General features: G+C 34.4%; 3 protein-coding genes across 3 annotated transcripts; 1 reads left to right on the plus strand and 2 right to left on the minus strand.

The window, feature by feature from the left end:
* Positions 1–964: 964 nt before the first annotated feature.
* Positions 965–5,166, plus strand: LOC11430263 (NAC domain-containing protein 71). Its single transcript, XM_003611422.4, has 4 exons — positions 965–1,586; positions 2,271–2,560; positions 2,668–2,958; positions 4,496–5,166. The coding sequence occupies exons 1-4, from the start codon at positions 1,430–1,432 to the stop codon at positions 4,763–4,765; spliced, it is 1,008 nt and encodes a 335-aa protein (XP_003611470.2). The 5' UTR covers positions 965–1,429; the 3' UTR covers positions 4,766–5,166.
* A 13-nt stretch (positions 5,167–5,179) lies between these two features.
* Positions 5,180–8,588, minus strand: LOC11424805 (aluminum-activated malate transporter 12). The gene is made up of 6 exons (XM_003611423.4): positions 8,143–8,588; positions 7,480–7,623; positions 6,847–7,119; positions 6,421–6,542; positions 6,182–6,325; positions 5,180–5,927 (listed from the first exon to the last, which is right to left on the minus strand). Exons 1-6 carry the CDS (start codon positions 8,474–8,476, stop codon positions 5,295–5,297), a joined length of 1,650 nt encoding a protein of 549 aa, XP_003611471.1. The 5' UTR covers positions 8,477–8,588; the 3' UTR covers positions 5,180–5,294.
* A 2,529-nt stretch (positions 8,589–11,117) lies between these two features.
* LOC11420530 (uncharacterized) lies at positions 11,118–14,136 on the minus strand. The gene is made up of 2 exons (XM_003611424.4): positions 13,662–14,136; positions 11,118–11,677 (listed from the first exon to the last, which is right to left on the minus strand). Exons 1-2 carry the CDS (start codon positions 13,932–13,934, stop codon positions 11,471–11,473), a joined length of 480 nt encoding a protein of 159 aa, XP_003611472.1. The 5' UTR covers positions 13,935–14,136; the 3' UTR covers positions 11,118–11,470.
* Positions 14,137–14,543: the final 407 nt, after the last annotated feature.

A 14,543-nucleotide genomic window follows, 5' to 3' on the forward strand; every position in this document is an offset into this window, starting at 1 on the left:
TGGTCCCACTAATAGGAGTTTAAACTTGATTGCTTTAAGTTTAACACCTCAATGTGAATTCATGACAAGAAAGGAACCTCTGAAAATTTTAAAAATGCATGAAACACTTTTGGAGAATTTCCTTTGTGAAGGTTGGACCTACTTGATGACACAATCACCTGAATAAAAAATTAAGGTAAAGTGTTCAATCTGACTCAGGATGACATGTAAAAAACTTTGAGGGTAATGGCAGTTACAAGGAATCCCATATTCCACAAAAAGAGATGAAAAAAAAAAAATAAATAAAAAATCAAGCTTGAGAGCAAGGTAGAGAAAAAATTTCATTAGAACTAATATCGATTGACAAATATGGTAAATGAGTACTTGAGATGTTGTATATATAAAGCTAATAAAGAATCAATAACATTATCGATGTTCAAATTTGACTCAAGTGACAACCATGTTGATGATGTGATATTGTTTAGGGGAATTCCCACTTAACTAATTATTTATATGTAATTGAATTATCAAAATATATATTACAAAAGCGACCAAATTTGATGCAATACACTAGGTTACTTTTCACTTAACAATTTATTTTCATGTTATCGACTAAATTGTCAAGTATTTAATTAGCCACATCATCAAAACTCGTATATTTAAAATAAAGAGACGAAAATCGTGAACACGCGATCATTGTGAGTTGTTGAATCCATTGTTTGTTTGTTTGTTCAACTCATAGGTGCAGTGGAAATAATCCATGCCTCTTGGAACAAGAAAGTAACAAACAACGGTCACAAATTATTTAGAGGTAAATTTGAACTTTTTGGGTGTGAACACTGAAAATGGTGGGCCATTTGCTTTGGAATTTTGGGTCCTCTTGGGACAAGCAATCTTAATTCTAAAACTTTCGGTGTTTTGTGTATAATGTTGGACCATTTGTTCCCTTCCCAAATGCTATATATATCACACTATCACTCTCACATTCTTTCCCTCCACTCTCTCTTCTTTTCTCTCAACCATTCACCACTTTCTCTTTGGTTTATTTTAACTTCTTGGCCTTTGTAAAGCCTTCACTTTTGCAAATTCTTTCTATGTTTTTCTTGGAGTAGAAAGTTTCAAGTTTCTTAGTTGAGTATAGTTAGTGTGTTATATTCCTAAGTTTGGTACATTTTTTCCTTTGGGGTGGAGATAGGTTCATAATAAGAGCAACAGAATTTGTTTTAATACAATGATTCTGGAGCATAATGGATGCACACCGTTGAAGTGTCATTTAACTCTTGATAAAAATTATATTGTAGACAAGAGTTTTTATTTTTGGATTTTTCAGATTATGGATAGGTATAGTACTCTTGGTACTTAGCACATTGCCCTAAATATTTTCAGTTTTATTTTTGTCTATTTTTTGTGCTTTAATAATTAATAGTAGTAAGGAACATAGAGATATAGAATGGGAGGAGCTTCACTGCCTCCGGGTTTTCGTTTCCATCCAACCGATGAAGAGTTGATAGGATATTACCTAAAAAGAAAAGTTGAAGGGCTTGAAATTGAGCTTGAAGTTATACCTGTTATTGATTTCTACAAATTTGATCCTTGGGAATTACCTGGTAGGTCATCTTCAATTTCACATGTTGATCATTTGCATGGTTGCATAACATGTGTAGTGTGCTACTTTAAAAAAAAAAAAAAAACACTTTTATTATGCTAGAGTGTGAACTGAGACTTTATGAGTGGTAGAAAGTAGAAAGCAGCATTTTGTTTTGTTGTTACTTTTTCTTTATTGATTAGTCTTTGAAAACTTTTAGGCTGTAAAAGCCGGTTCAACAAGTATTTTTAGTCTAAGATTGGAAAAACTGAAAACGAAATTATTTTTTGTTGAGTATGACTCATATTCACTGATAAGTTGTAGAAGCTTAAATGTAATGTAGCAGAGTGGATGGAGCTGAAAGCACAACAAATAGGAGGATTTAAGGTGTGAGGGGCGAAGCCCTTGCAGTACGGTTCAGGGATAAACACACATTGTGCTATGTAACCATAAAATATATATATATATATATATATATATATATATATATATAATAATAATAATAACAGAAAACTACATCTACCGCTATTGTCGGAGAAGTAAACACTATTGGCCGGATTTCATGATTAATTGTGCTTATTTTTGTGTGCCGTTAATATGTTTTCTTTAGAGCTAGGTTTGATGTTGTAACTTGTTTGTTCTGACCTAACTACTAAGGAATTTTAAGAGAAGTCTAATTTGTGGGGTGTGTGTGGAATGCTTGCAGAGAAATCTTTCCTACCAAAAAGAGACATGGAATGGTTTTTCTTCTGTCCGCGGGATCGCAAGTACCCAAATGGTTCAAGGACAAATAGAGCCACGAAAGCTGGCTACTGGAAAGCCACTGGAAAAGACAGGAAGGTTGTTTGTGAGCCTAGTCCATTCATTTCCACAGAGACTGTCACAGGTTACCGCAAGACCCTAGTTTTCTACTGTGGAAGAGCTCCTTTAGGTGATCGAACCAACTGGGTCATGCATGAATATCGCCTCAACGATGATCCTAGCCAAGGCTCGGAGGTAAAAGTCAATATTTAGTGTGATTTAGTTCAACCGCAGAAACTATAAGAATTTTGTCTTTGTCAAATTAATTTTACTGAATCAATTATTCTCGATTACTGTTGTAGGGTGCTTTTGCTTTGTGCCGAGTTATTAAAAAGAATGAGAAGGCAAATGATTCCGAAGGACAAGGAGGAAAGAGGGTTAGAGCTAATGATGGGAGCAATTCCATTTCAACCAATGGGAATGAGGTTTCTTGTGAGGCAAGTCAACTATTAAGTGGCAGTGAGAGTCATTATTCAAGTCCTATTAACTTCCAATGCAATGTCCCTCCTATGGCTGCATTTGACCAAGCTTCCTATGATACCAATCCTACAACATTCTGGCTGTCCCCTGACATGATTCTTGATTCTTCAAAGGTACTAAATTGATTTTAGGCTTAAATATGCTTTTAGTCCTTGCAAATATAGTAAGTTTGGATTTTGGTCCCTGGTAAAAAAAAATTTTGAAATTAATCCCTACAAAATTTTTTGTTTTTTAAAATAGTCCTTAGACCCACTTTTGTGCTAATTTGTCCAATTTTTGTCTATATGGCAAATGTTGACCGTGCAAATTTGACCACGTGGCTTCCATGTGTCAATTTTGTCATTTAATATATTTAAAAAACATTTTAAAAATCAAGTAATTTATTTTTTAAATTAAAAAAATCAATTAAGGAGAGAGAGCATGATTACCCCATCCGAGACCTTCATATTTTTCCCTTTCTTCTTCAAAATTTCATTTTATTCCCTTTCTTCAATTCATCTTTGTAACATAACAATAACAACAAACTCTCTTCACCCAAAATAAACACTCAAATTCTCATAACCTAACCCTCACGAAAATTCCCAATTTCTCAAAACCTAAACCCTGATTGAATCAAAATCAAATTGAATTGGATATAGATCAAGCAAGGAAAAGCAACGAAGATGAAGATGAGAAAACTTGATAGGGGTTTACTTATTCATCTTCTTTATATGTATGTCAGCAAAAACATACCCTCTTTTCCCAACTTTTCAATGTTTTTGTTAAGAGACAAGGTTCATGTTTCTGATCTGGGTGTTTGAAGGCTGTTGTTATTGTTGTTAATGGTGTTGAGGTCAGACCTTAGTTTTCTTAATTTTTCTATTGTTCTGTTCCTTTAGCTGATTGTGTTGTTGTTGGGTTTACCGTGATGATGTTAAGTGTTGTTTGATTTCCTTGGGAGAAGGGTAGCATCTGAGAATAGTGAGGATGTTTTTTGATGAATTTGATTTGGGATCTTAGTAATAGTGAGTGTATGAATAATGGGTTGATTTGAGAATGGAATCATGTTGTTATGTGATTGTTATGGATGCTGATCTTATGGAAGAGGAAGAAGAAGCTGAGATGCAGAAGAACAAGAAGAGGAAATTAATATTCTGTTAAAAAAAAAAGAGGAAATTAATAAAAAAAAAAAACAAATAAAAACATTTATAGATTTATTGATTTATTTTATATTTATTTAATTTCATTTAAAATCCACATGTACAAAATGATACAGTCAGCAAGTGACACCTAAGCAAAAACATGCCAAATAAGCAAGAAATTTTGCAGGGATGAATTTCAAAAAAAAAAATTACCGGGGATCAAAACCCAAAATCGCTATATTTGCAGGAATTCAAAGCATATTGTAGCCTTGATTTTAATATGTTTGAATGCTCTTATATAGAATTGATTCTAACATCCAACTAACTTTTATACAAATGCATTCAGATATAAATCACTTCATATTCAACTCACTTTTATACAAATGCATTCAGATATAAATCACTTCATATTCAACTCAGATTTAGAATCAATTTATTCAAAATCATTTCTTATTACCGCAGAACCAGACATATGTATGATATTAGTTAGAAATGTCTCTACTTACATTTTTCCTCTTCCAACTAGCAGGACTATTCTCAAGGGCAATTACAAGATGTTGTTGGATGTTTTCAACAGCAACGCGAGTTATCAAGTACAATGACACCTTGGCAATCATTTCAACATACTGAAATTTCACCTTGTTCATCCTACTCAAATTTTAATGCGGAAATTGAATTTCCTGACACTCTTAGCCAAATTGGTTGCATGTCACCTTACTCAGGACAAGGAAGTTTCATGGACTTGCCTTATGAATGTTATGATCAGATTTATTCATTCAGTAATCCAAATCAATTCTGAAAACAAAGAAGGAATAGGAAAAACATATTCTCCTTCTTTTCTTGTAATGCAAGTTACAAGATGTTTCAGTGGGGATCAAGCTTCAATTTTCAGTTAAACAAAAGATGTGAATGGTTTCGTGCAAGAAGACTACATACATGGATTTCTGAGACAGCGCCTTTTAATGTCTGTCTTTGAGTGATAAATATTGATTAATGAGTGCAAGTGCCTTCATATGCAACCAAACAGAAACTATTCTGTTCTTGAACTGCTTTAGACTTAGTTTATTTGTTATTTATTATGTTGTGTAGGTTTCCCGGATGATATCACTTTTATAGATTTCATCCGAATTTGGTTTATATCGGTCATTGTATGTGTGGTTTCATAAAAATAGCTTATATAATGGATGAGGATTTATTATATATTCCTACTGAGTATTAATAATAAATAGCTAGTTCAAAACATACTCAAACAGTTCATGTTTAATTTTCATCACAATCATTCATCAAATAACAGACCATAAGGGTTCTGTTTCTGCCACTTAACTAGTCTATTCAATTCCATGAGAAGGTAAGTTGTTCCGCGAAACATCAACTCGAGGTTCCTCACAAGTCACAACAAGCTCATCGCCAGCTCTAAACTCTTTAAAGCAATCTAATCTCCCAAGTTCTTCAACTTCCTCAATAACAAGATCCAATTTTGCAACTGTTTCCACAAGCAAAGATGCAAAAGCAGCAAAAGGAAGTGCCTCAGAGAATTCAAGACTAGTGATAGCAATTTTACTCAACTGGGGTCTCAAAGATTTTCTTTCGTTTTCCTTCGACTGCATTAATGAATCTCTTTTTGTTTTCCAATCAAGCAATGCAGAAGAGTCAGTTTTAACACTCGATAAGGAGAATCCAGAGCCTTTTCCATGTCTACCTTGACCAACTTGTGCAGCAGCTAGTTTGAGCATGTTGTTTGCATGGTTGTGTTTGTGTTTGGAGCCTAAGAAGAGACGAGGTTGAGACTTTATGGCATTGTTGAGATCCTGCAGAGCTTCATGAAGATGATCGGAGAGTATTTCGGGAGAGCAATGTCGACAGTTTCTTATGCTGTTGGAAAGTTCTATCAGTACTTTTGATACCTCTGCTGCAACCCTTATGCATGGATCCTTGAACATGGCTCTAACTGATCTTGGTGTCTAAGATAAAATTTTCAAATTAATAATGAATATATGTTATAACAGGAACCCCGGTTCAAAAGAAAACAAATACAAAAAATGCAAATAGTGCCTACGTATCCGGCTGTGTTTGAACACAAGATTTGATCTCGGAGTTCGGCCAATTGTGCCTACGTATCCGAGTCCGACTGCAGAGTGGGCACAGTCTTAAACTTACAAGCCGGTCACAGTTTAAGGGATTAAATTTTTCAGTTACGAAAAATTGTCAGAGTTACCTGAATTTCGGATCTCAAACAGCCATGCAGAGCTACCACGGTGTAGCCAAATTGACGAAGAACAGCTCCAACTTTTACATATTGCTGCCATGGAAATTTGTGACAGTACCTAGAATGCCTTGGCTCCCAACTTGCATGCAACGCCTGGCCAATTCAAAACCGAAGCAATATAAGATCTTTATTCAAAGGAATGAATGTATTAATTAAAATTAACCTAGAGATGGCACGTAGAGACTAACCAGTGTTTCATCAATGGATTTTGAATCCAAAACATTCTTGTAACCTTTGTATATGGGATCCTCAGATGATTTGTTTTCTCCGGGGCTATCAATTTCTCCATAAAAATATTCATTGACACAAGCTGCAAGATTTTACCTTGACTATGTCTTGATTTAGATTTACAAGGTAAAATTCACAAGGTATGAAAATTATGATAATTTGCTTTGCATGTGGGAAAATAAAATATGGATTATAAAATACGAAAACTTGTCTTGTGCAAGCCTATGAAGCACAGACACCAGTGTTGTATCGTTGTCTGACTTCGACACATGCCATGCCAGATGCCATACACGCCTTCAACCTGAAGTGTCAGGGCTACATAGATAAAAGCAAATAGAATTTTTGTGACACCATTACTAAATATATTTAACTGAAATTTTGCATACCCTCTATAGATTTGGCAAGACCTTCAAGCTTGAAAGCAGTAGAATTATGTAGGTCTTCTCCTGACCAATTTGGAAACATCAATATGCTCATTATAAGGCAAATGGCACATCCTATGGCAATGGAGGATATGCGTTCATGTGCTATCTTCAACACACTGTCCACACGGTAGCTTGACAAAGCAATCAAGTTAAAAGTCATGAGAAATATAACTAGACCATAGTCATAGTTCTTCTTTATATAAGGAATGAACCTCATATAAGTAGCTAAAGCTCCTGCAATAACAAATCCGCAGAAAATCGCATATTAAGAATAATCGTTAATCATCACAAACTTATCTATTGTCAATACTATTATTAAAGATCCTTGTGACTATTTGTTAACATTGTTACAAGCAGAAATGCGTTAACATTAAGATTCAGTAATAACCAGATGCTGCAGCATCTGAAAATTCTGTTACATTAATCACTGGTCATAACTGATTTAACTGATTCAATTGAGACAACTATTAGTTCAAAGCTTGTTCCAATTCGACTTATTCAAACCATTTGATGAAGCCGGAATATGAGGTATTCAAACCATATGATCGAGATCTCATATAGCGGGGAATCGAGGTCTAAATGTATGTAATGTACCTATAAGAAAAACTGCAGCGCCAATAATAACAGCTTGAGAGATCCGATGAGATGACGCATTTGCAATATAGCCAACAATAAATGCCAATAATCCAGCTAACAGTGTCCCCAATCCTCTGTTAAGCCCTTTGCATAAAGTTGCCCCTGCAGCCAAAAAATCAAAAGTTTGAACCCATGCAACTAGGACATGAAAACACACATACGCATGTATTAGGTTTTTACTTTCCCAATACACCCACTCACGCTAAGCACTATTAGGCTTAATGTGTAGATAATTTGACGAATGGCCCGAATGAATAGACTATGATATCTATCATATTAGGACCTAACTTTACCAACCCCGCGTTTCTAAAAAACTACACATGATTCAGAAGTATACTCTCCGACATAAAAAAAAAAAAAAAACATTGGTTTTTCGTCGGAAGTATACTTACAAACAGCATAAAAATTGTGTTTTTTCTGAATGTGAGTGACTTTGAGGTATGAAAGTTAAGCCCTCTTATTACACTTTTATATTGGATCTAACACATCTTTACAAAACCAACTTGTAACACATCTTTTTTCGGATTTTATCTCTTTTAAATGTAAAACTTTGATTTTTTTTTTTTTTCCAATAACATTTGCATAAAGAAGATTGAAGTGAGATTTAAGAGAGAAACTTGCCAGCAGTGAACTCCAGCACAACCACAACAGTCATGACAGCCCAAATTGCACTTTGCCCAATCTCATGGTAAAGTGGCTCCACCAAATACAACAGAGAAGCTAAAGTGAGAGACAAACCAACTTTGAATGCATGGATAACCCTTCTAGGATCTTCATATCCAACATTCCATGTAGTCTTCCAAGCCAAACTAGGAACTCTCCTTAGCCTCTCACCAAAAACATGCACATATTTGTTCCACTTCCCAATCATTTTTCCATTCTCATTCTCACTCTCATTCTTTCCTATTTCCATTTCCATTTCCTTGCCACTTCCAACATGCACTATAGGAAACATTTCTAAATCAATCAATGTTTGAAAGACCAAGCTGCCATAAAATATATGTTATAAGGAAATGATATTTCTGTGGGACACTGGGGAGTCTAGATGTATCATATGACTTCTTAGAGCCCCAATCCTTTTTGAAGAAGCAAGTTTGTAATTTATAGGGTTAAGGGTAGGAAGAAGTTGGCAATGTCATTTTTTACATTCACGTGCATTCCATTAAAGTCACATTTAAAGTCATAGCTTTATTAAAGTATAGAACTCCAAATTATATACATACTAGTATTTTTATTTTATTTTTGTGGTGAATAATTGATTATATGGATATCTATATTAGGAGGGAACATGCTAAACCACTAAAAATGGGCAAAGAATGCTTAGAATTTTCCTCACCATAGCAATTAAGGTTATTACCCGACCAAGCCCACGTACAAAAAAGTAGAATGCACAACATTCACTTGTTGTTATTAACAATTTCTTGTAAATGATCAAAAACTTCATACATTAGATATATTAATCATCTCTCTTATATATTATTTATTTTGTAGGATTGAATTTCAACAAACTATTTTATACAGTGTGATAATCTCTCTTTGTAAACTGCTAGTAACTAATAAGGATCTCATACAAGATTGTATATGAATATGTGGAAAAAATAGTGGGGAAGAGAGATGTTAAATTTACCACGAATTATCGGCGAAAGATTTTTCTTAAAATATATTATAGTTATTGGTACGTTAAGTGTGAGTAATACTCTTAAATTGGCTCCAAAATCTTACTACCCTAAGATTTTAAGAGCTACTTCTCCATCCCCTCTCCCGTTCTAAAAAATCAATCTTACAGGGATGCACTGTTTTGGACTGAAAAAAACATCATTGTATCCACCTCATAAACGGTGAATCCAAAGAAAACCGATTTTTTTTTCCCATCCAAAACGATGCATCCGGACGGAATCGGTTTTTCAGAAAGGGTTTGAGGGATAAAAGAAGTTGCTTAAAGTTTTTTTAAGTTGCTCTAGTAAAATGTGATGATCGGGTGTTTTAAGCTCCCCTCACGACCAAACACGAGTTTGCATTTGCACGACTTTCCCTTGGTTGACCTAACTCTAACTGATTTAGGCTGTTACTTTACATAGTCACATTCCATTGACAAAGGTAGCAACTCTTGAATGGAGATGGTTGAGTGTTTGATTAGCATTGAAGAGTGCAGCTGCCAGATATACAGTGACAATGTGATGACTTTCGGTATGGTTCAAACATGCTCTTAAGTTTTGACCCTTTTGCCTTCACGGGCAATAAAACAGAAACATAACCAATAATAGCCATAATTTGGTTTCAATAAAAAAAAGAAACAACCGTGTGAACTGTCTATTTGATATTAAGTTATTAACCTTACTTTTTTGACTCAATATGTGTACACTGTTTCTCTTAAACAGCTGTGAGTTTATTTTAGTGAGCGGTTCTCTCGTGCATTTGCATCTTCTCCATGACTTCATGCATCTAATTGAAGCTGAGATTTCAACATGTGGCTTCATAAACAAATTGCCACTTGTATTGTTCAGAGTTGGTTGGAATATTTAATTAAATTTAGGCACTTTATGCCGCTGCTACTATAGTCATGCATCAATAACTACTAACAATTTGATCAAGGGGTTTATTGGTTTCTTATACTTTTTTTTGACAAGAAGTTTCTTATACTTGGTGTGGATAAGAATTGTACAATTAAAAAAAACAATAGAATTGTCCAAAAATGAGATGAGCCTTTTGCACTAATAACTGATAAGATTAGGGATTTTTTTCTTCTTCATCTTCATGTTTTCTAAGAAACTACACAAGTGTATGAAAGCTGAGGTGGATTTACCACCCAGCTAGTCTGGGCATGCGCTCGAGCTCAACCCATACTTTCTTTGTATCACTGCAAGAAATTTACAAAAAATTTGATTTTTAGTGACGGCCAAAATCCGTCACTATAGAAAATTTCCATAGTTAAATTCGTCTGTAATTGCATGTTTTTCACCTTTACATACGGAAAAAACCGTAAGTAATTCTAAGGAGTCCATTTTAAAAACATTATGGACCTCTACCTACGGTTGTAGCTGTCACTAAAACTTATCATTGTTTTATTTTGCCCAAGCTTTATAAAATTTCTAACTTCGCCACTGAATGAAATTATACTTCCACTCTTCCAGAAGAGTGTTGTGTTGTGTGGAGAAAATTCCCAAAATTAACCAAATTCAATATGTCAGACAGGAAGTCAGACCATCAGGTGTCCTGAAATCTAACATAGTTTACTCGTAAGTCCGTTATCACGTTTACAATTAAGATGGTTGAGAAAAAAAATTAAATGACAAATGTTAGTTGTTATTAGATATGGGAATGTTTATCCATCGACACAGATAGTAATCATCCGCTATCTGACCCGTTGAATAAAAAGATACATGTGTTCGACCATTCGTGTGGATATCTGTTAGTTAGATAGATATTTAACGGATTTTATTTAAGACATTTGTGGATATCAATGTATATCAATTTTTTAAATAAAACAATGACATATAATGTTCCTTCTCTATGATGAATCCAGCTATTTTCAATAATGATTGAGGGATATGTTTGCATTTTCAGATCATCATAAATCTCCTCAGACATGGTCCTGCTCACCCAAATACACTCTTTTGTTATATCATTCAATGTCAGTACCCAAAAAAATATCAACCACTAGACCTAAAAATTTAACACATTCCGTAATGTAGCTTAAAGATGAGATTTCTTATCTCATTTGTCGAGTATGTTTTCCTTAAATTGTAGTATATTTAACTCCAACATACTTTCACCAAAATGCAGCAATTTCCAGACACACTCATAGCTAGTGAAAGACGTAAACAAAGGGGGAAAAGGAACCATAAAGTAAGGCTCAGTGATGAAGTAGCGTTCGACTACATGTTCCAACCATATGCACAACAATAAAAGTTCAACTAATGAATAGCCAGAACAATTTCTAAAGGATTACTTATACAACCTGCAACCTTCCCCGGTGTTCCACACACTGCAGAACTTTCCCTTCTGATGATAGGACCTGTTTCTTCACTTTGACTGGCCTAGTGTCATTATTCAGTGTAAACCTTGCAGGCGTCTCTGAAGAAACATCAACAAAGAATTTATTTGCTACATCTCCATCTTCATCTATCCTAAGACGCTTTGCATACCACCCCAGACCCTGGTGAAGTAAAACACAAGAACTCAGAAATATCAGTTCCCTGTTAGAAGCAAGTTACTTGACAAAGAAAAAATTATCTAACAATTGCAGCTCACTGAAAATTTAGGCACCATATTCAGAGGCACCAGTTCAAAAAGAAGTATCTAACCACAAAATAAAGAGTTATCATCCACACCACAGCAAAACACAAAAGGCTGAGCAAGGGACGCAAAAAAATGTAGCACACAAAACAACCATTGCCAGCTTTAGCTGAGATTCAATTATGACCTAATACTCAAATTATAATACACCAGTTCTATAACCTTCTTAGAACAATTAATATTTAAGAACTCCTGGTAAAATATTTCCAATACAAAAGCCATTAGCAGTTAACAATTTTCAAAAGTGGTAGAACAGTAAATTATATTAGCTTGACTTTGTTTTTTGAGGGAAAGCCTTAACTGGCAACTCATTTTAGTTATTTTTTCCATTTATTTTCTGAAGATTCATCGGTAATTAAATTATAAGTCTTCCATACTGAAGGCTGAAGCTCGTAATTAGAGGCAGTTACATATGAACAATTATGCTGAACTGAACCAGGTGAAAATAAATAATGAAAAATACACAGGTACTAAAGTGTCCATATAAATCAAGTTTCCCCTTCCCTCTTTCATCTGTACTTAGTCGAGTCTGTATACCTTGACGTCAAATTGTTCTTTTTTTGTAACTTGTACAGACTCGTTACTTAATATCATGAAAATACAAACAAAAGTTGCCCACTAATTAGTAAGCATTAGCAAACAATGCCTCAAACCCATTATACATGCCAGAAAAGCTGTTCAAAGAATTCCCGATTGCCAAACAAGGACAGGGGGTACTTATGCTGAACAGAAAAGATAACCATTTTTTGAAACAAGGCATGGTAGAAAGCAAATCATCGTAAATTTTTCCATTATCAATTCAAACTTTGAAATAATGAACTGTTCAAACTCTTACACGTATTATGGGTTTGAGGAAATTTTTTAGCTTCATCCCATTCCTGTGCTCTAAGTGAGAGAATTATATAGTAGATTAAACTTGATACTTCACAAAGATGAACTAAATCCAGTAGATATGGGTGCACAAGCCCCAGATTTTAATGTGTTATCACCTAATTATGCCATCAACCCATGGTCCATGTTCTTACCTAATAATGCTCCAAATCCATACAAAATAAAGCTAAAATGCTGTCAACCACATTGATGTGCTGACAAAAAAGCACCCTATAACATTCCCCAAACAGCTAGACCAAAAAAGGCTTACTAGCTCAGTTACTTGCATTTAACCGAATGAGAAAAAAAATGTTTATCCATATTTGACCCCTAAAAAATTTATATGTAATAACTGCTTACTATTTTCTGTATTAGATTAAATATTTCCAACAGCCGGTGTTGTTAAATGCAGTGTCGTCTGCAGAAGAGACCCAAATTTCCGGAATTTCAGCCACTTTATGGCGGAAAAATCCACAATATTGGCCGCCGTTTACCATATTAGCGTCAAGTGAGGTCAAACTCCCCCACGGATAGGCATCATGGCGGCTATAGCACAGCGGAATAAGAACATATCGTTATTGTCTAATGATACACTATTTAGTACAAAATGTTGTCAAATAGTGGCTACACAGGCACTATAGCACTGTTTTATATCGGAATTTGAACAAACCGTTATTTTCAGCAATTGACAACGCTTCAGTAATGATACCATCAACATGATAACAGAAATGAATGGACAACATAACATCCAGAAATCGAGCATATTTCAACTCAGCGGAAACAATTTAAGGGTTGCATAAAGTAAAATACTAACACTAAAAAAATGCAATGAAAGGATGATTCAGATTCAAAGTTGAACAATTGAGATTCAAATCATAAACTGTAAATGTAAGTAATTTGATCTACATCTAGCTAATCGTAAATTAATTAAGTTAAATGAGAATTAGATTGAAAATGAAGAAAAAGGGACCTACCTGAACACCGCCATCAGAGGAGGTAGAAGGAGCGAGAACGGGACCAAGTTGTTGTTGTTGAGGACGATCGTTCACAACCTGAGCCTTAACGCTAAAGCCTCTACGAGGTTGACCGGTTTCTTTGACGCGAAAATTCGTTGGACGATGTTGACCACCGGCACCGGAGGCGGCGTGTCGATCGTCGGAGTTATTGTTATCATTGGAATCGTGATCGTGGTTGTCATCATCTTTAGAAAACCCTAGGAATCCGAAAACCTTTCTGAAAAGACCCATCAATATAAAACGACGTCGTAGTGGAACTAAGAAGAATCGTTCTAATTTTATGTGCAGTAGAGAGAGTTTTATTGTTGCTAATCGGGAAGACGCAAAAACACGTCGACGCTAATGTTATTGTTATTGTATGACCAACCACTGCATATCTATCTATCAACTAACATTTGCTGCTGCTACTACCAACAACTATCGACGATTCCACTGCATATACCTCTTCACTTCTCTATCATTTTTTTTTTTTTTTACATTTTCTATTTTAGTAATATAACAAATATAATATAAAATATTATTTCCTTAAAAAATATAAATTCTTATCTTTTTCAATTACACTGAAAATATAGCAAATTTATTTATTTGGAGTAAACACAATGGTACGCATGTAGTTTGGTTAGATATGTACCTCACATCCAATCAATCAATGTCATGTCATATTTTTATATTAGTTTAAAATAAATTTAAATATTTAACATAATATGTCTAGAAGGTGTATTCATTCAAATTTTAAGCTACCTAAGAATTTACCTTATCATTTATTTAAGAGTATAATTGAAAGCGAGAAAGTCATCCCAAAATCATATATTCTCTGTATATTTAAATTTCTTTTTGAGA

The sequence above is a fragment of the Medicago truncatula genome, chromosome 5 (assembly GCF_003473485.1).
Source record: "Medicago truncatula cultivar Jemalong A17 chromosome 5, MtrunA17r5.0-ANR, whole genome shotgun sequence".
In the NCBI taxonomy this organism is placed as follows: domain Eukaryota; kingdom Viridiplantae; phylum Streptophyta; class Magnoliopsida; order Fabales; family Fabaceae; genus Medicago; species Medicago truncatula.